This window comes from Phyllostomus hastatus, unplaced genomic scaffold, assembly GCF_019186645.2.
Source record: "Phyllostomus hastatus isolate PE091 unplaced genomic scaffold, TTU_PhHast_1.1 phas_scaffold_345, whole genome shotgun sequence".
Classification (NCBI taxonomy): Eukaryota; Metazoa; Chordata; class Mammalia; order Chiroptera; family Phyllostomidae; genus Phyllostomus; species Phyllostomus hastatus.
The window spans coordinates 24,225,838-24,252,595 of record NW_025334024.1 but is presented as its reverse complement, the minus strand read 5'-3'; the positions used below and the strand labels follow the sequence as shown (position 1 = coordinate 24,252,595).

The 26,758-nt window shown below is 56.1% G+C and overlaps 2 protein-coding genes across 2 annotated transcripts; one reads left to right on the top strand and one right to left on the bottom strand.

Annotated features, from left to right (window-relative positions):
* CIAPIN1 (cytokine induced apoptosis inhibitor 1) lies at nucleotides 1–12,711 on the bottom strand. Its single transcript, XM_045818492.1, has 9 exons — nucleotides 12,607–12,711; nucleotides 8,378–8,552; nucleotides 7,552–7,704; nucleotides 6,103–6,179; nucleotides 4,458–4,626; nucleotides 3,077–3,150; nucleotides 2,235–2,350; nucleotides 1,500–1,581; nucleotides 1–998 (listed from the first exon to the last, which is right to left on the bottom strand). The coding sequence occupies exons 2-9, from the start codon at nucleotides 8,532–8,534 to the stop codon at nucleotides 888–890; spliced, it is 939 nt and encodes a 312-aa protein (XP_045674448.1). The 5' UTR covers nucleotides 8,535–8,552; nucleotides 12,607–12,711; the 3' UTR covers nucleotides 1–887.
* On the top strand, nucleotides 12,683–26,146 carry COQ9 (coenzyme Q9). Its single transcript, XM_045818491.1, has 9 exons — nucleotides 12,683–12,840; nucleotides 15,005–15,173; nucleotides 16,293–16,428; nucleotides 21,242–21,384; nucleotides 21,671–21,755; nucleotides 23,186–23,290; nucleotides 24,564–24,719; nucleotides 25,059–25,112; nucleotides 25,433–26,146. Exons 1-9 carry the CDS (start codon nucleotides 12,771–12,773, stop codon nucleotides 25,466–25,468), a joined length of 954 nt encoding a protein of 317 aa, XP_045674447.1. The 5' UTR covers nucleotides 12,683–12,770; the 3' UTR covers nucleotides 25,469–26,146.
* Nucleotides 26,147–26,758: the final 612 nt, after the last annotated feature.

Below are 26,758 nucleotides of genomic sequence, written 5' to 3'. Positions count from 1 at the left end.
TTTCAGGGCTAATTCCAAAGAAAACTTTTATTCATTGGTAAGACACAAAAACCCAGGTCTCCCGAACCCACGCACTGTCCCCACCCGCTGGCGAGGTCCACTCCCAGTCCCTGTGGGTAACGAGAACACAGGGTTCCCTGCTGGGAGAGACTTGCTGTGGGTTCAGGCTGCTGCCCGGCTCTTCTGAAGGGGACGGGGGTCCGGTCCTGCAGCGCAGGCCCCCTCTGCGTGTGACAGAGTCTCTCCACAAAAAACAGTTCAGTGCTCTCAGCTGAGCTCGCACGGCTGTGTCAGACCCCCGCCCCACCCCCGACACACGCACGCACGCACACACGCACGCATGCACACACACCCTCTTCACAACTGACAGTGCAGAGGAGGAACACAGGTTTAATAGTGACTGCAGACTGACAGGACAGGGGGCAGCACACCGCCGCAGGGGTCAAGGGGGACGCAGAGGGGCTCCGGCCATGACCACGCAACTCTGCTGGTGCCCTGAGGTCGGAACACACGTGATCTGCATCACCAGGAGTGGCCTGCTGCGCGAGCACCGGCTCTGGAGACGAGCGGTGGCACTTGCTGGGTGCAAGGGGGGTGGGGCCTCGGTCCCAGAGCACCGACGCGCAGCACAGCAGTCTGTGCCCGGGAGAGGGCCCCTCGGCACATACCCCGTTTCCCTATGGCTGGGAAGATGCCAGCCGCCCAGGGTAGCCAGCGCCCCATGGCGCCCTGGCCCTTTGGTCCACAGCAGCACTACACGCCCCCGCCCCCCACGGCCAGCCTCGCTCTGCCTACCAAGGCCCCTCCCTGCAGATGGGTCCCGGCGGGGAGTGGGCAAGTGCAGAGGCAGGGCCGGCCGAGGGGCAGGCGCCGCCCTGGTCGTCACCCTAGTCGTCGTGGAGGCTGCTGGCGCTCAGCAGCACCTGCTCCCCAGGCTTGAAGGCGGGCATCCCCAGGTAGGGACAGCTGGCGCAGCGGAAAGCGTCGCCCAAGTAGCACTGTTGAGAGAAGGGGCAGTCAGATCGGGAAGCTCAGCCCGGAGGCAGGGGCTGCAGGAACGGGACCCCAAATTTTGTAATACGGCCACCGTGGCCGGAAGGAAATGGGTGGGTGTGTCTGTAGATCCAATGGGGCCCCAAACACTACGAGTTTGAAGATCTCTGGTTCCGTGAGAACTACGGTCTGGAGAAGCCCCTTAGGAGACCGTATTTCCACATTCTCAGCAGCTCAAATCACAGCTGAGCGCAGCCCAATGGCTGAGAAACCTCCGGAGGACAGGGACACAAACAAGAAATGAGCCCCCGCCTGGGCACGGGCGCGCTAACCCTGTCTCATGAGACAGCCCCCCTTCCCCGCCGTGACCTGCCCGCCTGCCCTCGTGCAGTGGCTGACTGCCGACACGGGGGCAGTGAGCTCCCACGGCTGGGGCTGGCCTGTGTGTGGCCGAGGATGTGCCCAACACCACTGGGGTCCGGGGACCACCGGGTGCCGACACTCACGTTTCCGCAGGCCGACTTGGGCTGGGAGCTCGTCTGTGCCGCGGACTTCTCTCTTTCCAGCTCTTCGGCCAGGCCACACGTGCTGGGGGGGGGGGGGGAGAGTGGTAGCTGACGGGTGAGACCGCCAGCCCAGAAACTCCAAACCCTGGGGACTTCTGCTGGTCATCCAGTCCCTGCGCCACACAACGGCCCCGCCAGCTCTGCTAACAGTGGCAGGTCCCCGGTTCCCCGGAACTCACTGGTGATGCTCCCCACTGACTGCCCCGGAAGCCGCTCTGACAGGTCCTCCAAGAGGCCAGGCCGGAAGCCCGCCCGCCGGCCCTGCCCTTCCGGGGCTGCACAGACGTGAAGATGCACCTTCCCCGGCCCGGTCAGGTCGGGGCTCCCCGCTCAGCCCTCCACAACTACGTGACGGACTGTCTGGGGGTCTCACAGAGCTGCTCAAACCATCAAACAAGCCAAGAATGACTGGTGCAAGCTTGGAACGGTGACCCCGGGGAAGGGGGAGCGAGACGCAGCCAAGGGAGGATGCAGGAGTGACTGCTGGGGTACCTGCGGTGTTTCTGATTCTGAACCCGGTGACCCTCCTTGGGTGTTCAGGTAATCATTCTCTGAAGTGTCCCTGCCTGACACGCTCCTCCGCAGGCACGACTCACTCCACAACGAACCGTGTGCCTAATTAACTAGAGCACCGTGGCTCCTCGAGCGGCAGCAGCCCCTGGAAGCGGTACTTACCAGTTCTTGCAGGCCTTCCTCTTCTTCCCCTCCCCGCAGGCGGGGGCCCGCAGGGAGGCGGGGTCCGGCTTCTTCAGGTCCTCAGGGTCCAGCAGCTCGTCCGAGTCGATGAGGTCCTGGGGGGTGTTCACAGCTGTTGGTGACTCGGTCGTCACGGTCTCTGCCTCGGAGGGGCCGAGGTGGTCCCGGGCGAGGGCAGTGGGGTTATGCCGTCTGGGTCGAGAAGACCCCGCCATCCCACGGGGGGCTGACCCTCGGGTCCCAGCCGCCCTCCCCAGGGAACTGGCGCACGCCAAACGTGCGCCGGCGGGATGGGGGCGGGGACTGACTCACACCGCCCAGACGGGCGTGTGGGGGGACCGGTGGACAGGCAGCACAAGCCACCACTGCCTGGGCCGGGCGGGAGCAGGCCTACGGCTGGGGTGACACAGACGCTGTGCACTCCTTGACAATGAGCAGACGGCTCGTCTCTAAGTTCTGGGAGCACACACCACAGGCTGCTCCGCCCGCCGCCCTGACTCGGCGGCTGTGGACCGGAGAACGTGACCGCAGGGGCACCGGTCAGACAGGGAGGAGTGCGGCTCTGGAGACCGTGAGTGCTCAGGGCCTTGCCCAGAGGGGCCGGGAGAAGCATCCCAGCCAACAAACTCTCTCCAGGTCTGCACATGCCCGCGGGAGTCTTCAACGTGTCATGTGACGCGCGGGGAAGAGAGATGCCAGGGACAGGCCCGGCCACAGCGCTGGGCTCCCACCCCACGAGCCCCGAGGGAGCCCCCCGCCCCCCGACGGCGCACGTGCACGCCTGCAGCGGGGCTGAGCGAGGGCGCCCGGGGCCGACTCACCGCGCTCTCGTCCTCCATGTCGTTGGCCGAGAGGGTCCAGAGTTTGACGGCCGCAGGGTCCACGGCAGGCTTCGCTGCGCCCCCCCAACAAAAGAAAAACAGCTCTACAAAGAAGCCCTGAGCAAACTACAGGCAAACACACACTTTCCTGCGGGACTCTGTAGCGGGCATACTGGACTGAGTCAGGAGCCCTGTGACGGTCACAGAAGCCACCACCATCAGCACCTGCTTTGTGGCAGACACTCCACGAAGCCTTCCATACCCATCACCCTCTGGGACCCTGCTAACGGCCGCATCACGTAAGTGCCTGCCGCCCTACCTACGTGTGCAGGAGAGACAGCAGGTCAGAGAGTCAGGCCCGCCTCGAAGGCAGGTCTGTCTCCGGTTTTCACCCCACTCCACGCGGCGTTCTCTTCCTTGTCTCGGTGCCCACCCCCAAGCCCGGGGCCAGGGGCGCTCCCCGCAGCCACTGCGGGCGATGGGAGATGGGCTGAGAGGGCGCCAGGAAGCGTCCTAAGTGCAGAGCTTCAGCCCTGCAGACGCCTGCTGCGTACGAGACCACGAGCTCTAGAGCGCATGGGGACAGCGCAACACCGACCGGGGCAGGCCGAACCTCACGCCTCCCGAGTTCTCCCCAGGCCAGGAGGTGGGAAGGGGTGGGGGTGGGGGCGGGGCGGGGTGAGAGCACCCCGGGGGTCAGTGTCAGACCGCCTGCTCCAGCCTTCAGCAGGGCGAACTGCCCACGGAAGCTGGGCTCGCCCACTCTGGACTATGCACCCCAAGGCCAGGATTCCAAAGGGTTTTTTGCAGACGTAGGCTGGGCAGTCAAAACAGAGCGGTGTGAATGTATTTGCTATTTTTGCATCCCTCACGGCTGGGAAATGTCTCTCAATTCAGGCATTGAAGCAGAGACAGGAAGTGCAAAGCACGTAGGGGTGTGCAATTCTCTGAGCAGAAGAAACGTTTTTACAAGTGTCTTAGGATCCTCAAAGTAACAAAAGCCGACTTTACCGGCACACAAGTAAAGGACACACGGGAAGAGGAGCGGGACACTCTCATCCACCGTGACCACCACCAGGAGGCATCCCAAGGACAAACGTCCAAACTCTGGGGCCTGGACAGACCTCACTAACTCAACTGTGTGACTCGGGCCTTCAAAGTCTGGAGGCGCCGGTGCCCTCCAGGGCAGGGGGCTGAACCAGACAACACCCACGCATGGCTCCAGGCTGGGGTCTGGGGACACCCCGGACGGCGGCACACCCGGCACTCTTCCCCTCGCACATGGTGGACTCGGAGGGACCACCAACCCTCACTCTCGTCTCCGGCTCAACTTCTGACGGGCCCTCTCCAGCCTGTTCAGACGGATGTCGTCCAGTCTTACCCGAAGGAGCAGACTTCTTGGCAACGGAAAGCTTAAGTTGACTAGAAGAACCCACTTCGAAGTTGGGCTTTCTGCCTGTGATCTGCACGGAGAGCAGGCTGTCCCCAAGGTGACCCAGGTGCTCCTGGACAGACTGCTTCTCCTCGGCGCTCAGGGGCTCCCGCTGCAGCTGGAACGCAAGACAGCCGAAGGGTCAGGCCGTACCCACGAGACGGTGTCCCGTGCCCCCCCCCCCCCGGGCATCGCGTGCTCAGGTCTGTGTCTTCCGGGCACCAGTCACTGGACAGTGCAATGCACAGGGGGGCGGGACAGCGGGCGTCGCCTCCTGCCTCGTGCAGCCTTCTCACTACTCACAGCCCTGCGGTGGAGTTTTTGTCTATGTTTTTACCTTGAGCCTCTCCCCTGAAAAATCTTAACGCCCTCATTAAATGCCTGTCTCTGAGGCACAAGGCGCCATGCGAGTCACTGCGGGGGTCGCGGTCCTGCTGAACAGGGCCCGAGCCTACAGCGGGGACGAGCCTACAGAGGGGACGCGCGCCACCCTAAAGGCAGCAAAGTGCGTGTCCTCGGAGGAAAAGAACCCCGGGGGAGGGAGATCCTTCTAGGTCCCTTGGGAAGTAGCAGCTGGCAGTAAAAGCAGGAAAATGGGTGGGGGTGCTGTGTCACTGAAACAGTAATAACCTCTGTGTCCGACATGCAGAAAAGCTAACTGAGCCGCAGCCCACCTACGGCACTGAACAGAGTTCCCTCGTTAACAAGACCAAGGGGCACCACCCGAGAGGGACCAGCCAGCGACTGAACAGGCAGTGCACACGTATGGCCTTGTTTACACTGACAAGTGATGCGGGTACAGACGGGGGGGGGGGTGTACCTGCAAATACATAAAAAAGGTCTGGACAGCCAGACGAACAAGTGCGCTGGGGGATCCTCTGCGGGAGAGTGTGAACAAGGACTGGGATGTCACGGTATGTGTAATATTCTGCAGTGTTAGATGGATTTTTATGAGCGTCTCTTGTTCTAGAGTAGAGCACAGAAAGCCCTGGACCACAGACAGACAGGAAGGGTGGGCGGGAGCAAACGGAGGCCCTGGGTCAAGCGGCAAATCGGCGCTACGCTGGCCTCAGGACGTGACGCCGGCCCTCACACAGGGAGATCTCAACTCTGAGTAAGACTACAGAAATATAAACACCTCTATTTAACGGAAACACGTCTACTGAATTATCAAAACGGGAGTTCCCCCTCCAGCCCCCACCAAACATCTGAGGATAACCTCGGAGACTGCCAGCCGGGCCTCTGACGCGCGTCCATCCAGGGACCTGCGCTCCACCCCACCCCCCCCCCCCCGCCCTGCCCACCGCCTCAGTGGCCTGCCCGACCCACCAGCACGGAGGCCAGGACCAGCCGGCCCCCGGAACCCAGCGGCCCCTCCCCAGAGGAGGCTTAGTACCCCCTCCCCCAGGGCTTGTTCTCTGCGGCGCCCCGCAGCTCACAGGCAGAGCACTTCTCAGCCCATTTCCGAGCCTACGTGACCGATCCCCCGCCCTTGGGTCATCTCCCCCGATCCTCCCTGTACCGTCCGACAGACACACAGGGGTCCGGGGCCCGCAGCCCAGGCTCCCAGCGGAGACGGCGCCTCCCGGCATACCTCTCGCACTTCCACAAGGCCGGAGAGAGTCAGGGCCGAACACAGCTTCGAGGCCGTCCTCATTCTGCCGTTGCTGACTGCCAAGAGGGAAACCCCAGTCAATAGCTTTGCAGGTCAGAGCAGGAAAGATAATAAAGGCTCTCTCTCAGCAGCCATTAAAACAGTAATAACCTTTTGTGTTTAATGTTTATGTATTTCAGTGATATTTTAATTTGACTGGCTTATTCACAATTCTCTTACCTATGCTCATAAGTCATGGTAATGGAATATAATAATTCCATTACTATTGTTTCTCATCGCTCCCTGCTTCTTGGAAATGCTGACCCTTTGGGGGTTGTTAGAAAATGACCGAGCATGAGGCTCAGAAACTCTAACGTGACAAGTGCTCTATTCTCGTGTCATGGTCCTGGCAAAAGACACCGTGTTTCGTCACCTGGGGTTGCGTTCCCAGCAAGGAGCACGGGTACCTGCTCTCCGTGTCACGGTCTGTACTTCCACACACACACATCTGACACACTGCAACGTGCTTTTGTTTCTGCTATCTTATTTGATGAAACAACTCATCACCTTTTGATGGAAAGTCCAGTAAAAAAGGCTACAATCCAGAGCTAACTCTTCAACACGTCGCCACTTGGACAAATAAGAGAGGTTTTTATATCCCGGCTTCTCTCACTGGCTCCCACGAGTCAGTGATCCCCTCGTCACCCCCAGACTCCCACCGCCGTTCTCAGGGAGGGCTGGAGGCCCCTCGGCCGCGCCACCCCCGTGGTCATTCCACACCCAGTTCCAGCACCGTACGGAGACCAGAACCCGACACCCTCCACGGAGCCGACCTGAATCCCACCAGCTTTACGTGCACCTGTGTGTGTGTGTGTTGTGTTTCTGCGCAACCGCAGCACACACGCAGGTGAGTGTGCACCGCCACACCCGAGACACAGAACGGTCCACGACCGCAAGGGGCCCCTGCATCCCCCTCACGGCCTCACATGCCACCTCCCCCAATAAGCGCTGACTCGCTCCCCACCCTCTGTCCTTTCGAGAACGTCGTGTGAACGAGGCAGACAGCACGTGACCCTCTCAGAGCGGCCTGCTCGCTCCGCGGAACTCCCCTGAGAGGCGTCCCAGGTGTCACGCACACAGAGCCTGTGCCTGTTTACTGCTGCACAGCCTTCCGTGGCGCGGACACAGCACAGTCGGCCCGTTCACCTGCCGAAGGACCAGCCGTTTTCCGGCAGGCCGTTTCCTTCTGTCTTCCCACCTCCCGGGTCAAGATCACCGTTTCTGCAGACGCGCTGCTTTAGACTTTCATAATAACTTATCTCCTAGGAGAAGGTCCGGCTGTAGGACTACTGATCTCCACACAGCATCTCCTGCTCAGAGAGATGCGGCAAAAACGCCTAAAGATTTGACCCTGCTGAAGTCTAGCCTTTCACATGAGGATGTCCTCACCGACAGCGGTCTCCACCGGCTCCTTCAGAAAAAGACACCCGCCAGGCCGCAGGATCCGGGCCATCTCGGCCAAAATCTCAGCGCTGTGCAGCATGGCGCTTCCAGGAATCACACCCGACAAAATAACATCAAAGCTGGATTCTTTGTGGGCAGCTGGAAGGAAGGGGGACTCTGTCAGCAATCCCCCGGGCCCCACAACAGTCCCCCAAGCCCCCCCAGATCCCCCCCCAGAGCTGCCCGCCTGGCCCAGAAGAACGCACGGCTGCCTGTCCAGCAAATGCTGTCAGACCACTGCTACTGGCCGGGTCACTGGAGCTGCCCAGCTCTCCGTCCGTCTTACTAGTTTCTTTCTTTTTTTTAAATTTATTGATATTGAGAGAGAGAAGAAGGGAGAGAGAAACTTCAATTTATTGTCCCACTTATCTACGTATTCAGTGGCTGATTCTTAGAGGTGCCCTGACCTCTACCTGCAACCTAGGCGTACTGGGACGATGCCCTAACCGACTGAGCTACCCGGCCCAGGGTAATTTCTTATCCTTTAATATGCTCAGGGAAAAAAGCCAAAAAGGAAGCTGGATAAAGAGTAAGCTTTTAAAAATAAATGTGGAGTGCCTAGATAAGAAACACGAGCACGCTTTTACAAACCATCAATACACTCCTGAGTCCACCACATCTCAACCGAAATCAACAAAGGGCCACCCATGACTGTCTCGCGCCACCCAGACAAGAACTCAGTTATTGAGGAATGCCCGAGACACAGCACTCCCAGGGAAACTGGCCCGGCCACCCCACCCCACTGGTAAAGGCACCCCGGGCAGGTACTTACACTGCAACAGCTGGTCGATGTTCTCCACAGACACGCGGCCCTCACTGCCGGTTAGCGCCTGGAGCTCCCCCACCAGGCCCTTCAGAGACTCCGCCGGGGAGGACTTGTCCCAGACCACCGCCACGAACTGGCCAGCTGCGACCCCGAAGCCCGCCATTCCTGCAGCGCTGCAGACCTACACACCACGGGCCAAAAGGAGGGTCAAAGTCGAAACAGAAACAAAAGCGCAATTTCATCCATGAGACACGTCGAGTGGGGTCAGAACCACAGCCTGGTTCTGACCGGGGGATGGCGACCACGTTAGAAAACCGTACTGTCCCGTGACAGTCTGAATTAGTGAGCCCGTCATCCTTGGTGAGAACCTTGCCCTGGCAATCAGGTAAGCAGGCCGAAAGCAGAAAGATCATCTTCCCTTTGATAAGAGACAACCTGGCCTGACACAGGGCGTTCGTTAGGCAGAAGCATGACTCAGCAAGGGAGGCGGGTGGACTGGCAGACGCAGCCCAGCCACGGCTTCACCTTCTGAGAGAGACGAGTTACGACGTTTGGGAAACTGAATGTCTTTCCCTTTCATCACAATATGACCAGTGTATCAGTGATCGATGGTCTCTGCCATGTCTTTCACCTTGAACATCGGCCAGACCGCTCAAAGCCCTTTCCGTGCATCCCCGCAACTGCCCTAGGTGTTCATCCCCTGCTACAGCCAGGAAACTGAGGCCGCTGGCTCGGCCCTGGCCGCACAGCTGCTAAGTGCCATGCGGGTCCACGAAGAGCCGGGGTCTGACTCTAAGTCCATGCAGCTGACTGCGAAGCCCATGCTTTTCACCCACGGAAATTCCCCCCCACCGGCTCACCTTTCTCTTCCACCTGATACTCAGAGGAGTGCAGAATGTGCTCACAGGGAAATCAGGTAAGGAGAGAGCACTCCGCTCGGTTCCTCCTTTCTTCCTTAAACATTAATGCCACGAGTTTCCGACTTCAAACCGCCCCAGTAAAGGACACACAGGCAGAAGCTGTGGCGGGGGCACCAGGCATGGGTCAGTCTTAGGCTGAACATTCTGCCTTCTGCAGGGGCAGCTAACTAAGGACAACCGTGCCACCACAGGCACTCTGGGGCTGGATTTGAGCCAGGCCCACCGCATGCTTCCTTCTTTACAAGGGTTGCCTTCCAATGACTTGCTCTCCTGCCCACAAAGCATGCCCAGGTCACAGCCGGTCACCCCCACCACTGCGGTACTTTGGCCCTGTTGTTCCCCCTTTTCCTAAAGGGGCTAGTTACTACATGCTTTCCTTTCTAGAGCAAAACCGAACTCCTTAGTCTTCTGGATACAGGTCCTCCATGCTCTGGCTCTGGCCCCACGTGTACCTGCCACCTCTCCAAAGGGAATTCCCGCCGTTCCGTGAGACACCTGCCCCCTCCCTAGGCCCTTCCGTGTGGAATGCACACACTGGACTGTCCTGGCCTGACCGCACGTCACCGGGCAAGGACGCCGAGTGCTATCAGACAATCAGGATTCCTTAGTCACTGAATCATGGTTTTCAAATCCCTAAAAAATGCACAATAAAAAACCTTTTCCATGTTTTGTGGTCACAAGACACTGAGAAAGAGTTTCGAACCTAAGGTGAGCAGCTTAGGGTCAATGTCCCAGTTCAGCAGCAGCCGAGGAAGACGGGCATGTGGATGGCTGGGTAATCGGCTGTCAGAAACAAACGACCTGTTTCTAGAATGATGCTGAATGGGGTTCTCCTTCGGGACACAAGAGAGAGACAACAAGCCCCCTGCCCAGCAATGACGGCCACAACCTTGCACAAAGAAAATCCTCATAAAAGAACCAAGGGGCCCAAGCTTAGTTACTTGCTACAGAAAAACAAGAACCCAGACGCCTGGGCCTTTCCAGCAGCCCTTATGGAGGCAGTTTTACGCAGCACAGGTTCTGAACACAGGTGAACCAGGTTCTATCGACCACTAGGATCTTCTAGTTCACAGCTACGTGCCCTGAGTCAGCTACTAGCTTCTCTTTTTTCTCATCTATGAAGGAGGGGCGATACTTTCCTATTTCCAAGGCTGCTGTCAGAAATAAACGAGAAGATGAAAATATACAGAGCACTTGGCAGAGCCTGGCACACAAAGCGCAATAAAATAATGTTCTGAACACAACTCCGAGGCTGCACTTCTTGTCTGCCAGGAGAAACGCGTGGCTTCTTTTTCACTGTTGGAATTCTCCCGTGCAGGAGCTCACTGTAGGACGCCTCGCCCAGCGCTCCAGCAGGGCTGCGCCGGCAAAGCACCGGAATGGAAACGCTTCCCGTTCCCTATCCCCGCAAACTAATCTTCTGTGGCAAGAGGGGGCTCATAAAATACACCGACTCATAAAACATTAACCTCCAAAACACAGACTCGGCCACCACTTTCGGCCAGCATTTTCCTAATGCAGTGGGGGAGAATGTTCTTTTAAATGTCTAAAAGCCAAAGTGATCACACTTGGATGTTTGTCATCATCCGCGTTTTGAGTTGTTTTCAATCTATCTTTAACAATGACAACAACAATAAAAAAAAACAATAGGAAGAACTGTCTGGCACTGAGGTCAACATACTCAGAAGTGTGACTCAGAGCCCAGTTTCACAACTGAGAAGAGGAGGAGGAGAAGTCACTGTCATGTCAGTGGACGTGACTGTTAGGCACCTCTCCTGCCCTCACCGCCTGCCCCGCCCCTCCTCAAAGGTTCCTGGCCGTCAGCGACAGCAGATGTGAGAACAACTTCTGGAGACGCACGTGTTTATCTTTAAGATACCCAGTAAACATCCCATCTTGAGGCATTGCCTCCTCTCCAGGATGAGCGGGGCCAAAAGAAAAAGCTAAGATCGACGTTTGGGTATCAGTTCAAACCAAAAAAACAACTCCTTTTAAGTCAGGTGCATAAGAATATCTGAGAATCCTGACAGTTATCAGAAAAGGAAAATTTAACCAAAACGCACTGCCTGAAGCTTGTGCATGCACACACAGGGACCGAGAGGGGGAAAGGGGGACGATCAGCAAGGAAACAGGATACTCAAAGGAAAAGCAGTGGAAGAGTGTCGCCAGTCAGAAGTGTGTCAAGAGCTAAGGGTCTCAGAACGGATATCCAAGTGCTACAATTTCCACAGAACTTTGAAGATAGTGGGCAACACTCAGAAAAAAATAAAAACTAATGGCGAGATCGGCAGTGAGTGCTTTACTGAGATCCAAAAATATTGATGTGAAACTTAACATCTAGGAGTTTCCCCAGCACTCATGCACGGGAGAGCAAAACCACTGGAAAAGTTGGTAAAGAGTATGCGAAACAGATACAAAGACAAAACTGTAAACACGATTGCAATCTAACTGCAAACACAAATTTTACAGAACGACGGGTTTAGCTCTCATCATCGCCCATCCTTAATCCCAAAGCCATGTACCTCTTCCAACCCCTGTGAAACCGTCCCTGATGACGGACAAGGCAGGGAGGCGCTCTGCACTTATATTTTTTTGCTTCTGGTCCCTGACCTTCCAGAGTCACCCAGAGCTTGCCGCTCAACGTCTAAACGAACGCTGCCAGCCTTTTCTAAATGTGTAAACCCGACACATCACCTGGGGGTATTTGTTAAAAATAAAATGCCTAGACTACGCCCAAATGCACTGAATCAACTCTCCAGGAGAAACTCCTGGGTACACGACTTAGTAACAAGCATCCTATGTGATTCTTCCTATCTGGCAAGTTCGGGAAATATTTGATTACAGCAGTTCAAAACCTCGGAGGTTCAGCAAAGTCACTGGCTCAAAAAGTACAACCTGGAGGTTCCCCCAACGACCGAAACTTCAGTGTGAGGGGAGGGACCGAGGCCCAAGGTCACAGCAGCCGGCTACAGGCAGAAGCCGGACTCAGACCCAGGTCTCCCAGACCCCAACTCAGGACTCTTCGTCCTGACTGTGACGTCCCCGGGGCCGGCAGCGCAGGATAAGAGGCCACCCAGGAAGGACAAGAGGCCCCCGCGCCAAGAGCCCGGGGCAGACAAAACCGGTCCGGCCCCTCACACCGCTTCTCTGGGCAAAAGCCCGCCGTGGTCCTCAGGGAGGTGGCCACGTCTAGGTTCCCGCCAAGGGACGGGACTGGGACTAGCAAATACCCTTTGCTAGGGTCTGGGGATCAGGGTGAACCAGGAGGGGACCGTTGGGGGAGTTCGGGCTCTTGGATCACCGGACAGCGCTTACCTGGTTCTCCCGACTCACTCTCAGCTTCTCCGAAGCTGCCGGCTCCGCGCCTGCACCTCTCGCGAGAGGAGGAGGATCCCGCGGCGCGATCAAGACGGAAGTGGGCGCGCCGCGGTCCCGGTGCTGCCGGTCGCGTCGCCGTCGGCGGCGTGCCCGCTTCCAAGATGGCGGCAGCGGTGTCTGGCGTGCTCGGCCGGGCGGGCTGGAGGCTCCTGCAGCTGCGGTGCCTGCCCGGTGAGGGGGCGGCCGAACCGGGGAGCGGGGTGGCGAGGGGACCGGGTGCGAGGTCCACCCTCGCCGGGTGCGGGGAGGAAGAGGCCATGGTGGCGGCTCGCGAGCAAGGTGAGGTGAAGGGCAAGGGCGCGGACCGGCCGGTGTCCCTGGATTGTTCGGGCGGTCCGGCTGGCTTCTGCCCGCGGTCCACGGCTGTGAGGGCCAGAGCAGCGAATCGGGGCCTGTCACTCCCATTTAGTGGAGCCAGTGGAGCCCGGGAGAGGGCTGTGGGTGCCCAAGGTCACACAGTTCGGGAGTTGCCGAACTCGGACCCAGCCTCCTAACTCCCTCCCCAAGTCCCTGGGCCAGGAACGCTCGAGGGCCGGAGTGGGCAACAGCCAAAGCGAGCACCTATTGCACTGTTTCCTGCCGGTCATTTCCCCACCATCGATAATTCCGTGATATCCTTGTACCACCTATTCCACTATACAGTCGGCATTTTTGTTTATACATCTGAGTTATTAAACATACGGACATTTACTTAAAAGAGGAAACTTCATATCGCTACCATAAATGGAAAACCAGTGTCAATTTCCATAAACGGGATGTATGCATTTGATATGTTAACAAAATACAGAGCCAATAAATAATAAACATTCTCCCATATTTCACCTAAACTCTCATAAATCACAGCGGTTCCTCAGTGTTTCTTTGGAACCTCCCCTGCTGTTTTCAAAGTTTTACGAATATTTGCTCCATTTCTTCTATATGTACCCTAAAATGATGATATTTTACACTTACTGTGCTGTTTCTTTTAAAATTACTGTCCCCTGTGTTAGTCCATAGATTTTTTTAAACGTGTGTCCGTCTGCTGTTTTTATATATAACTCAAAATATGTCCAGTAAAAATAATGCCTGTAACCCAGCAGATCCACTCCTAAGTATTTACACAGGGAAGTGAAAGTGCCCACAAAAAGGTTCGTGCAGATATGTTCATAGAAACTTTACTTACAATAGCCAACACCCAAACAGCCCAGGTGTCCATCAACAGAATAGTGTTTCTTAATGGAGTACACTCAACAATAAAAAGTAACAGCCTACTACTGATTTACACAAAAAATAGGACTCAAGCTAAAAAAATATGTTAAACAAAAGTCTTACACAATAAGGGCATCCTGTATTATTGCACTTAGATGAAATTCTAGGACAGGCAAACCCAGAGTGAAAAATTCAGAACAGTGTGCAGGCAGGGAATACTGGGAAGGAATTAACGTGAGGGAACTTGCTGGGGTGATGATTCCAGATGCGGTTCAGGTCACATAAGGGTATAATATACATTTGTCAAAATTCAGAATTGGCATGTTTAAGACTTTTGTATTTCATTGTATGTGAATGTCACCTCAGTAAAGGAACAGTAAATGAATATTAAACTCTAGTTAATGCTGTGCATGCTGACATGTTCAGAGGCGAAGAATAGTGAGGTCTGCAATAGGTGTGTCACAAAACAAGATGAATCAGAGACTGCAATGGTTAAGTGTAGAGAATCCAGGTGGTAGACATACAGGTATTCATATCACAGTTCTTTCAACCTGCCTGTGTGTTTGCACTTTTTAATACTCCAGTGTTGGGAAAGGAAAAGGTAGTATGAGTCCATCTTAGGAACCACTACGTATTTTCCAAAAGCCCTTGCCTCCAGTGAGTGAAGGGGGTGTTGCAACACTGCAGATGAGAAAGCAGATCGAGACACCATATAAACACTGGGGAGTCAGTACTCTAACTCCCAGTCCAGGGCTCTTGCTGTGATAGATAAATATGAAACATCTTCTAGTCACTTTCACTTTTTGTTTCTGCCCCACTCACATCCGACTAAGTAGAGATTATTGCTCTTAATTTGCATACTTTAAAATTGTGCTCACTGGGATGAAGTGGTTTGTCCCTTACCGCACAGCTAACAAAGGCACAGGCCTACAAGCCAGCTCGTCTGTTTTCTTGTTCATTTTTGTCTGTGCATCATGTCTAAGGGTTGCCAGTTTACCCATGATTCTTGCCTGGGCCCCAGCACTTGGATAAGTGGTTCTGGAGGGGTCTCTGCCCTGTTCTTCCCCTTCCCCGTCCCGTGTACCACTCTAAGCCTCAAAGGGCCTTTTCTGATTCGTGTCCCTGACTGGTCCAGTTTCTGTTTCAGTGTCCCGCTGCCGATCAGCCCTGATGCCGCGTGCCTTGCACGCTTCAGCTCTGCAGCTCAGGTCCTCCGACGAGCAGAAGCAGCAGCCTCCCCCCTCTTTCTCTCAGCAACATTCGGAGGCCCAGGGGGCAGAAGAACCCAATGCGGAGTCTTCTCGTCCACCCCCCAGGTAGGCACCAGAACCCAGTCCACCCATTTCCGGCCACTCTGCACGCCTGGCTACATCCGTTCATCCTCTCTGCTCCCCGGCCCTGTTTTCACCTTTCATCGTTTTCAAGACTACCTTCGAAAGGAAGTTACTATTTTTTAATGAAAATGGTGCCTGTACATTGTAAAACATCTAAACAGTTAAGGCAGAAGTTACCAGAAACACAAACCCAGAAATAACTCTGCTAACACTTTTGTTAATATCCCTGTAGATGTTTCTCTGAGCGTGTTCCATATGTAAGCCTGCGTCCATAACAATGACTAGTTACACTGCACGCTACACATGCTGTTCCAGAGCCTGTTTTTTCCCTCAGCAGTACGTTTTTAATTTCTTTTCACAGTCTATATTCTTATAATAACTGCATAATGTTCCAGCAAAGGACGTCACCAAAATTTATTTACCCTACCTTTTATCGACGAGTATTTGGATTTCCTGCGATACAGTGTGTGATTCTCCCAGCAGTGGCAGCACCGAGTGGAAGGATGTGCTCTGCGAGTGTGACATTCTGTTACAGACCACGTGGGGCCCCACTGCCCTCCAGAAACAGGATAGCAACTTACACTTCCATTAGATATTTTTCCTTCTTACCTGCCACTGAGAAGTTCCTCTAGCTCTGAAATTCGAGTATCCCGGTCACTCTTCTGGTTTCCTGATTAATGTACACTTCATTTCAGTTCAGCATGTATTTTTTGAGGATCTTCCTTGTGCCAGGCCCTCTGGATAGTGTAACCATTGTTTCGGACCCCTTGGATTTCCATCTGGCACAAATACAGATTAAAAACCAGTGCTGAGGGCTGTAAACAGGGAAGTCCAGAGTGCTGCTGGAAAACGTGCCTTCCCCGTGCGCGACCTCCTTGCCCGCCGCTGCCCTTCTCTCCCTGGCCACGTGGGAGGGGGAGGGGGGTAGAACTTTTACTGTGCTGGCATCGCAATTCCAACACGGACACAAAAGTGAATGTTCTCCCAGCGTGTGCTCAGAGGAGTCACCGAGCTCTGGTTTCTGGTCAGGCTCATCTCGCATGCGAGGCAGCAGGCAGTGAGACGAGGTGTCCCCATGTCCCTCTCGGATTTGGGTCTCAGGTACACAGATCAGAGTGGCGAGGAGGAGGAGGACCATGAGAGTGAGGAGCAGCTGCAGCACCGCATCCTGACGGCAGCCCTGGAGTTCGTGCCCGCCCACGGCTGGACGGCAGAGGCGATTGCAGAAGGAGCCCAGGTGTGCACGCTGAGGGTGGGCAGCTGGCGGAGACCAGCCCGGGGAGACGTACACTAGCCGGGGCAGAGGGCCTTGCGCGTCTTCCAGCCCAGCGTGGAACCCCTCTCCGCCACAGGGTTTTCTCTTTCGGGGGGTTTCTTTCCCGGTAAGGTGGAAATGGGTGCATTTTAAAACTATTTTTTGATATAAAAAAAGCGTAAGATGGAGTTGGTTTTTGGGAGTTCGGCTCTAAAGGCAGCTGTTTAGGCGAGAATTGCCCGTGATAAAAGCCACCACACTCATTGACTCCGAGATGCCTCTGCTTGTGACAGGCAGCATTGTCTCTGCCTCATTAAAAAAAAGGAAAATGCTGCCTTTGAACTATGACACATCAGTGTGCAATTCACACCGATTTTTAAAATGGTAAATACGTGCATCTTAGACTCGAGGAAACGTGGTGTGTGGAAGCTCCCAAGGATGCACCGCTTGGGAGACCAGCGCACTGTGTGTTGCCCACTAAGTCTAGGTCAGCGTTCCCTCCCGCGGGGGACTAGACTGCTGCTTTGAACCAAGCAGCGGGCTCACGTTCAGGCAACGTGGCACAGAATCACACGGCACAGCAGAGGCCGTCCCTCGGGAGGCCCGTGAGGGCGGACCCTGGTGGGATTGCAGAACCACGTCTCCCGTCCCAAGCCTGCCTGCCGCAGGGCCCCTGCTCGTGGGATCAGACGACGAGCAACTCCACTGCTTGACTCGGATTTAACGGTTGCTTCTCGTGTCTCTCACTCTCTCCCAAGAGCACGTACGGTAGCCGAAGGCATGTGCATGGAGGGTGCGTGTGATGTGACCCCACGGCGTGCTCGCTGTGGAGACTTTGACCAGTACAGATATAGAAAAGAGCAAAAAAAGTCCCTCCATGATCCCGCTATAAACATTTTAATGCCTGTTTCCATTTTTTTTAAAGAACTTGTCATTTATTCACCATTTATTCTGTAAACAGTTGTTGAGCAGATAGTGTGCACCCGGCACTGTGCTGGGTCCTAGGGACGTCGTCATGGTCAAGGCAGACATGGTTCCGCCCTTGCTGAGCCTCCCGTCCAGTGGCATTAAACACACACACACACACACACACACACACACACACGCTCACAGAGTGGGTGTGGGCTGTCAGGAAAAGGTGCTGTGGAGACGTGCAGTGGCGGGACCTGATCTTGGGGGCGGGGGTGGGGGCGGGGGCGGTGAGAAGGTGGTCGGGAAAGGCTTTGGAACTGCGATCTGAGGAATGCGTTAGGCTTCAGCGGGGCTGGCGGGGCTGGGGACGGACAAGTCTAGACAGAGGAGCACACGTGCGAAGGGAAGGAAGCCTGCTGCCGCAGAACCGAGCGAACCATCGCGCGGAGAGGGAGGGAGAGCGCCGAGCCCAGTGGGGCTGGGGGAAGCTCGGCGGGGGGTCCTGGAGGTCGTGTTGGGGAGTTCGGCTTTGTACTAAGAACAGTTGAAGGTCTGGGATGACATTTGACATTTGAAGACCTTCGTTTTGGCTGCTGGGTGCAAACTGGATTGGAGGCACGGAGTCACTGGGGCTGCTGCCAGCTACCCAGGAGGAGTGAGGGTCTTCTGGCCCAGAGCAGTGGCCGTGAACGTGGAGACAAGTGGGTCGGTTTGGCAGTAGAATGGCATGGGGAGTGGTGACAAGGCGGCACCAGAGTTGCCAGCTCACCTGCGTGGTGCTTGTTGGTGCCCTTTCCTGGGATTAGGACCACTGGGTGAGGACCAGGTTTGGGGCAGCACGGGTACAGTCTTTCGTTGTTGAATATGAGGGGTCTTTCGGTCAACCAGTGGGAGAGCTCAGGCATGCAGAAAGGGGCTATCTGGACTCGAGTATGTGTTCGGGCATTATGTGTGTGCATGTGTGTGTGTGGCAATTAACCCATAGAGGTGAATGAGATTGCCTAGGGTGATATGGGTGTGCCCTGAGTATAATGTGAAGGGAGAGAAATGTAGGCCCTCGAGAAACTCTGGCGTTTAAGGGTGGGGTAGAACAGGAGGAGCTGGCAAAGAAGACTTCGGTAGAGTAGCCTGGTGTTGGAGACAAAGCAGAAGAATGTGGCCCGAGTAACTGGACACTGGTTACTGCCAGGAGCGGCAGCCACCTGCGGGCAGGACCTGGGCAGAAATGACCCGAGGGTGGAAGAGGGAGTGGAAGGTAAGGCCGTGGAGAGGCATTGGTCTGCAAAGGGCAGAAGAGAGTGATTGTGGACCAAGCAGGGGAAACAGAGGGAAATCCAAGCATGTCTGAACACTGTTGGGAGAGGGCAGAGACAAGAGACACGAGAACGTGGCAAAGACCGAGAGCACGAGGGTCCGTGAAGGGAACAGTCACGAGACCCGAAAACCGAGTGGAAGGACTGGCCCCCAACGCGGCAGAGGGGAGGCTGCCGAAGGCTGAGGTTTCGTTTCCAGAAGAACGTTGAGGAAGTTCCCGGGGGGCGGCTTCTGTGTGCTCTGTGCAGTGGGCATGCTTGTCCTGTGAACCCGAAGTCAGGGACGCGTGGAAGGGGACACGGGGTGGGCGGGAGCAGAGGACGTTGGAAAGAACTACAGAGAGTTGTGAGACCAACAGAGGACAGAACTATGGCAGGACTGTGTGGGGAATTCCGAGTGTACGGGACATTCTGTGGTTAACCAGCTTTTTCGCTCCACACTCCCACAGACAGCGGCTGCATAACACCCGATTTACTCATTTGAACTCAATTGGTAAATATTGGAGTTTCCAGTTGTTTAGTATTTAAACCTATTTGAACAACACTCTTAAGTGTATTTCTGGTTGTTTTTTTTTAGGACAGATTTGGAGAAGTGGATTGCTTTTTCATGGAGTGTATACATCAGGAGACAGAAACTATACCATTTATTCGAATGGAGAATTTAATAGTTTGACAACACTAATGATAATAAAGAAGTGTTAACTCAGTGTACAGTGGGTAAGCAGGTGACAGAAAGGAGAGAAAGAACACCAAGGCATTATGGGGGTAGCAGCTGCAGGGAGTAGCTCCCATCCCCGGGGCCAGGGAACAGAGAGAAGAGTTGGGATCATTATAACTAGAAGCTAGATGGGGCGTCCCTGTGGAGGTGACACTCAGATCTCTGAGGAGCAGGCATTACGCAGCTGGAGTCTCTGAGTTTGGAGGAAGGGCCCCTTGGGGCTGGCACCTGACCTCTGGCGGGGGAATGGGGGAGTGGTGGAGCCATCAGAAGCGCAGGGAGGGGACGATGGCTTGATGACCTAGTTCTGCGAGTGTCGGAGAACTGCAAACTGGGCGCATCACACAGACCACTGGGAGACAAGTCAACAGGAGGACGCAAGTCTCTTCTTCCTCCTGCAGTGTCGTCGTCTCCCTCTGTCCGTCCTGTAGGGACCCTAACAGGGGGCCAGAAACGTGGTTTGCAGAGCCCTGGTCCCCGCATCCCAAAGCTGAGAATGGAAGGGCAGCCTGGAGCTGATAAATAACTTGATAACTGGCTCAGAGCATTTGTGTATGGTGTAGGTTCCTGTTACACACGTGTTCGAGGCAGGGTGGCCTGGTGGTTAAGAGCTTTAAGCCTGAGTTTCCTCGTCTGTACAATGTGGGTGATGATAATACCCACCCACTGGGTGCACACAGCAAGGACACCATCACCGCTATGTGGGTGCTGCGCATCTCAGATGTTCAGTGAACATTGCCAGTTGCCCTCCGAAAGGGCTGTGTCCTTGCTCCAGAAGAACGGCACTGTCTCCACTCCCGCCAGGACAAATTTTGAGTTGATATATTTTTTGTTCCTTTCTTCCCTGTGTGTCTGCTGCTGCAGGGTCCTGCCTCCAGCAGATACTCAGTGATTGCCATATATCGGGGTGCAAGGGGTTTTTGTGTCTTTGTTAACTTCTTAACAGCCCGTTAAGAAAAGCTTTGCCCTGACCAGTGAGGCTCAGTTGGTTCAGCGTCATCCTACAAAGCAAAAGGTCATTGGTTTGATTCCCGGTCAGGGCACATACCTGGGTTGCGGGTCGGTCCCTGGTCGGAGCATGTGCGAGAGGCAGCCAGTCAGTGTTTCTCTCACACATTGATGTTTCTCAGCCTCTTTTTCTCCACCACTTTCTCTCTCTCTAAAAATAAATAGTCATTTTTTTTTAAAAAAAGCTTCGATGCCATTTTTAAATAACTAAGAGATCTGAGTTCCAAGAGATTTAAGTTAGGTGAGTCGGTGAAGGAGAGAGTGGTCTTCCTGAGCCCCTTCGTTTATTAGTTAGGACACCAGGTTACGAGCGTCGGGCACAGCTCCAACTGGCTCAAGCGAGAAAGAGAGTGTTTGGCTCATGTAGTAACAGGTGAGTCCGGACGTAGCTCGGGCACAGCGGCGTTCTTAGGTCGCGCTGCTGGGAGCTGTCCCTCCAGCACGTCCACTTCGCCCTCCTCTGAGCTCCGTTCTCCACAGAGGCACCCCGTGCAGGACTCTGAGTGGCTCGGCAGCCGCAGCGGACAGAGAGCTCCTCTCTCCCGTCAGTACCAGCACAAGCTCGAAGGCGGTCTCTCGAGGCCCACGCTTGGTCGTTTGCACGTCTTCGAGGTGGCCACTGTGAAGCCCCGTCGTGCAAGTCTGTGCCCTGTGCTGTGCGACACATTCAGGGGCTGACAGAGTGTGGTCAGCGCCACCCATGTCTCGGGTCAAGAATGGAGAGTGCGGTGGCCCTCTGGCCCTCCACGCCGCTGCTGCTAGAAGCGGAGGCCCTAGTGACGAGCAGGCAGCACATGTCCACCACCCTTGCCGCCACGGTTCCATCTTGTCTTCCTCTCTCTAGTCTCTGGGCCTCTCCAGTGCGGCGGCCAGCATGTTTGGGAGTGACGGCAGCGAGCTGATCCTGCATTTCGTGACCCAGTGCAACGCTCGGCTCACCCAGGTGCTGGAGGAGGAGCAGAAGCTGGTGCAGCTCAACCAGGCAGAGTAAGTCCTGTGGCGTTACTGCTCAGGGTGGCAGGTAAGGACTGCGGGACGTAGGCCCCCCAGGCCCCACCAGGCATCCACAGGAGGCCAATCTGAAGAGAGCTGTCCTGCTCCCCACGGAGCAGACCCGCTGCTTCGATGGGACGGGCAGGCAGCCGCCTGGCTCTGACCGCTGTGGTCGGGCTGTCGTCCGGAGCCTGCCGGGCCCTCCTCCCTAGGCTAGCACTGAGCCCGTGCCTGTGGCCCAGTGACCCAGAGACATGCTGTTTTCTTTCCCCCACTCCAGGAAGAGGAAGACAGACCAGTTCCTGAGGGACGCAGTGGAGACCAGGCTGAGAATGCTGATCCCGTACATCGAGCACTGGCCCCGGGTACAGAGTCCGCGCCCAGGCGAGGGCGGCAGTGTGTTCGGGCTGACGACTGGCAGTGCCTTTCCCTCGGAGGGCATCGCACTGTCAGAAGTTAGCTCACCGGTCCCCAGAGACCCAGGGGTGCTCTGTGCTCGGCAGGGCTGGGCCTCAGATGTGGGGGTGCCAGGGAGGGTTAACTCGGAGCCAGCTGCGTCCCTGGAGATGCGAGTGGCCTGGGCACTGGATCGCATCCTGGGTGGGGCCTTAGTGGCCCGAGTGTGCCGGCAGGTCCTCACTGAGGAGGACTCCACGGAGGAGAGGGGAAGGTCAGCGGGTTGTGCTGGCCGTCGTCATGAACAGGCCCATGGTGTTCCAGGTCTCAGGGGACTGGACTTCTTTTCAAATTGTCAGTGTGATGCTCGAGACCAAGGCTTTTCTTTCTCCCCTTTTCTGAGGCTTCCTTGCTCCCGCTTCAAAGCATGCCCCCGTGTGAGCCGTCCTCTCAGCTGAGAAAGGCAGAGCACATCAGAGAGGAGAGGAGGGGCGCGCAGATCACCTGGGGCCCCCCACCAGCCGGGACACCGCCGAGCACACGGTTCAGGCGGCCGGCTGACGGGCGTTTGAACTCCCCAGGCTGGGGGTGCGGGGAGTGCAGCCAGGAGTCACCTCTGCCCCCTGCCCGTGCTTGCCACACTTGGTTTTCAGACCTGTGGCCTTGACTCACCCCCCTCACCGTCGGAGTGGTAAAAATGAGTGCCTCCCGATTCAGCACATCTCCTTCTGGGCTCCTTCACTGAGAGGAAGCCTCCCAGCCACTCCACGACCTCGCTGTCCAAATCCCACAGGCCGCGGCCGAGGGGTTACAGTCGGTAAAGCGGCAAAACCGTGCACGGCCAGGACTTGTCCGCCCAATGGAAGAGTCTTTGGGTTGTGCCGTTGCCTGTAGTCGTTGGAGGATTTTGGTGTCGGGTAACAAATCAACTTGAGTTAAGCAGAAAATGGAGGGGGTGGTGAGGAGGAATTTAGTAAGGCTGCAGCAGGGTATCGAGTGCAGGAATGTTACTGGGCCCTGGGAATGGCTTAGAATTTGGACCTGGAAACCAACCCCAGACTCCCCTCAGCTCTGCTGCTTCCTCCATCCTTGTGCCCACCCCCATCCTTGCCCTCGGCTCTCGGAGAGACCGGGCCAGACACTCTGCTGTCTGCACTCCCGAGTCCACATGCTGGGTGGGCATTGAGAGTCGGGTTGGGCCGGGAGGCTGGGGTTGGCCCCTGGCTCCCATCAGCTGTGGTCAGGGTGGTTCGCTGCCAGGAAGGGGTGGTGGTGGAGGATCTCAGAACGAGAGCCGTGCAGGCCCCCTGCAGGTCTCGGTGGGGAGGTGAAGCACCGGCCCCCCGTGCACTGTTGTCACCTACGTGCTGGACCTGTCCCTCTGCCGTTCTCTCCGCAGGCCCTCAGCATCCTCATGCTCCCGCACAACATCCCGTCCAGCCTGAGCTTGCTCACCAGCATGGTGGACGACATGTGGCATTACGCTGGGGACCAGTCCACCGACGTGAGTGCTTGCTCGGGCCGCAGGATGCCGGGGAAGCTCGGGCTAAGCACTTCTTTAAGAAGCTGGTGGAATTCCTCCCATCACACATCCCTTCCAGGGTCTGCGGGCCATGCCCTTTCCGGTGGGGAGAGGCTGAGGTGTGAGGAGGGGCTTCCAGCCAGCCAGGTGGGGCCTCGGTCACCTTGGTTCAGGGCCCAGCGCTCTGGCCACAGACCCCTGGTCCTTCCCTCCGACCTGCAGCGGTGACCCCAGACGTCAGAGGCCTTGGGACCGGGCTGCCATTTTATAGTCCTTTCCGCCTGCGGGCTCCTGAAACTCAGGTTCTGCAGCAGCGTGTCTCTGCGCATCTCAGCGTGTGGCTTTCGTGAGGCTGATTTTCTTAAAAGGCATGGATACACCATGGCTTTAAAAAGAAGCTCCCGCCCCCAGCCCATCTCCGCCTGCTTTGCCAGGAGATCAATAAGCCTTTAAACAGGCACCGGAAAAGCATGTGACTTGTTGATGCTATTAGACCTCTGTTAGGAAAAAATTTTTAAAGTATACCTTCATAACTAGAAATTAATATCCATGCTGGGGAGGCAGAGAGATAACTCCCACCGTAGTTCTAACAAAGTGCTTTAATAAGCTGCCCTCCGGTGGGAACATACTACCAACAGAGACGGCAGGAAAGTGAAATTAGAAAGCAAAGAAATTAAAGGAATAAAACACCCAGCAGCTGAGCCAGGGCTCTGAAGGGCAGTTTGCCGGGGGAGCCGGGGCTGCTCACAGACTTGACCACTCAGCTTTTCCAGGTGGTCTGACCCGGCCATGACCCTGTCTCAGCCCTCGCTTTCCTCATGAACACCCCCAGGTTTGGTCGCACCTGGCTGACCGCAGAGCCTGCCAGGACTTAGATGTGCTAAGACGTTCCAGAAAGGACCAGATGTAGCAAAATCACCTGGGGTGCTTAGGAAACCTCAAGACTCCTGGCGCTTAGTGGAGCCCCGCCGACGCTAAACTCGGAGGTTGGGCCAGGAGCTAGCATTTGTGATCTCCTGGGTGATTCTCGTGCACAGCCCCACCCGAGAGCAGTGTCATCCAGAGGCCCACGTGTACATGAGGGAGGAGATTGGGGGTGTCCACGAGGGCCTGCGGCTTTGGGTAGCTGCGCACTGCCCAGACCACCCCCGCCCTCCCCTATCCCGCTATGGCCCCGTGCTGCTTATTCAGTGCATCACCGCTCCCAGCCCCAGCAGGAGTGGTGACCTGGCCGCCTGGGCGGGTTTCTTTGCAGCTCAACTGGTACACCCGCCGAGCTGTGCTGGCCGGCATCTACAACACGACAGAGCTGGTGATGATGCAGGACTCCTCCCCAGACTTCGAGGACACTTGGCGTTTCTTGGAAAACCGGATTAATGACGCGATGAACCTGGGCCACACCGCCAAGCAGGTAGTGGGGGGCTAGCCATTTGGGAAGCCCCCTCACTAAGCGTGCCGTCCTCCTCAGGTCACAGCGGGGCGCTGTCTGTTCTCTCGCCCCCTCCCTCTTGGTCTCAGCCAACAGCCCTGAGGGCCTTCCCAGGGAGCCTGGCCGGTCCTTCCTCATACCCGCCTGCCCTTCTGAAGAGCCGCACTCGGCCCCTTCGTGGTCGTGCCATCCATAGGCCCTTCCTCCAGTGCCCAGGGCTCTCGACTCTGCCCGTTGGGACTCGCAGGCCTGCTGGTTTGTCCTGTCTGTCTCCCCTTGGGGCTTGTGATGGGGACTTAGAACCTGACTGACTCTTTCTAGGTGAAGTACACCGGAGAGGCTCTGGTGCAAGGACTCATGGGAGCAGCAGTGACGGTGAGTGCTGCCCAGATCATCCCCACCCTCCGCGACTCTACCCTGGCCCTGTGCTTCTTGTTTAATTTGATGGATCACTGACCCAAGTAGCTTTGTAGCCTTAAACTGGAAAGCTCATGACGAGGCTGACAGTGACTCAGTCCGAGTCTCCTGATTCCAGATATCCTACCTCTTTAGTTTTATTGGCTGGCTCCCAGGACACGGGTGTGCCAGACCTCTGTACCATAGCCATGTGGGCCACCTTACAAATCCCGATCCTTCCCATTGGAGTCCCGGGGTGGGCAAGGCCTGACCATTCTCTGTTTGCGTCCCTTTGGCAGCTCAAGAATCTGACAGGTCTAAACCAGCGCCGGTGAACAAGGAGGGGCATGAGCTAGAGTGTCCAGAACAGTACCTGCGAATGTATTTAAAGGCACCAGAAAATAGGACGTGCCTTCCACGGACAGAGTATCAATGAGAAAACACTGAAGGACTCCTGAGTCACCACCACCACAGCCACCTGGCAACCACAGGGCACCTGATCATACGGCTGCAGCGCGGGGTTGGGCCACTTCCGCTCCTGATACCAGGCCTGACCTCCTGGTGCCTTTCCGCATGGCAGCCGTGTGACTGAAAAACGAGGCTCCCCTCCAAGCATCTGAACCTCAGAAACGCAGCATATCCCTGCCACAGTCTCACGGGCATTTTGATCATATCGCGACCTTCCTAGAAACACTCTCTGGGACTCCCAAGTTGGAGTTCGAGTCGGAAGCCACCGAAGTAGCAGCTGATCCACAGCCCAGCGCAGCCCAGCACAGGCACGTGCAGTGCACCCAGGGGTGCTCCTTGCAGCCCTCTCCCTCCAGCATTCTGACGTGCTGCACCAGGGACCCCTCCGAAAACTGCCGACCTGCAACCCGTGCCGGCCGGGCAGTGGTTCTCAGCCTGGCCAGAGGTGATCCCAGACCTGGTGTCGCATTCCACCAGCATGCGTGGCAGGATCGTTAGTGAACTCAGAGTCTGTAAAAATAATAATAAATATGTTTGAATTCGTTTCCTGTTGTGTAGTCAGTTTTCATACAGACCACGGCAGGCATGCAAGACCCCAGAGAGACACAGCAGTGTTGTGGAAAAGGCTCGAGGCTAGCGGCCAGGAGACCAGAGCTCTGGTCCTGGTGCTGCCTGATAGTACTGGGCAGTATGACAGTCTAGTCCCTGGGCCCCGGCTTCCCATCAGTGCAGTGTGAGTGATAGGCCTTCCTCTTCACCGTTAGCAACTCTGGCTGCTCTTGTCTGTTGCTAACCATTTCAGTGATACAGTCTTCAGCTTCGGTGATGTTCTTGGCCTCTGCACTGGTGGGCTCCCTTTGCAAGTCTGGTTAACTCTTGTATTGGTCTGCTCAGGTTACTATAACCAGACACCATCGACTGGGTGGCTTAAACGTGACGTTTCTTAAAGTTATGGAGGCTGGGAGGTCCAAGGTCAAGGTGACAGCCAGTTTGGTTCCGGGTTAGGGCTATCTTCCTGACTAGCAGATGGCTGCCTTCTCTCTGTTCTCACATGGTGGAGAAAGTACTCATGTCTTTTCCTGTTCTTACGAGGGCACTGCCCTCGTGACCGCCCAAAGACCCCCATCTCCAAGTACCAGCCCAGTGGGAGTCAGAGC

What these genes read in the sequence shown, in the direction of transcription:
- CIAPIN1 (XM_045818492.1), bottom strand. Translation starts at nt 8,534, where the DNA reads ATGGCGGGCTTCGGGGTCGCAGCTGGCCAGTTCGTGGCGGTGGTCTGG. An exon ending in GCCGGTGGAGACCGCTGTCG is followed by an intron (nt 6,180 to 7,551) that starts GTGAGGACATCC and finishes CCCTCTTGGCAG; the next exon opens with TCAGCAACGGCAGAATGAGG. An exon ending in GCCTTGTGGAAGTGCGAGAG is followed by an intron (nt 4,627 to 6,102) that starts GTATGCCGGGAG and finishes CTTGCGTTCCAG; the next exon opens with CTGCAGCGGGAGCCCCTGAG.
- COQ9 (XM_045818491.1), top strand. Translation starts at nt 12,771, where the DNA reads ATGGCGGCAGCGGTGTCTGGCGTGCTCGGCCGGGCGGGCTGGAGGCTC. An exon ending in TCTTCTCGTCCACCCCCCAG is followed by an intron (nt 15,174 to 16,292) that starts GTAGGCACCAGA and finishes TTTGGGTCTCAG; the next exon opens with GTACACAGATCAGAGTGGCG. An exon ending in TCATGGGAGCAGCAGTGACG is followed by an intron (nt 25,113 to 25,432) that starts GTGAGTGCTGCC and finishes TCCCTTTGGCAG; the next exon opens with CTCAAGAATCTGACAGGTCT.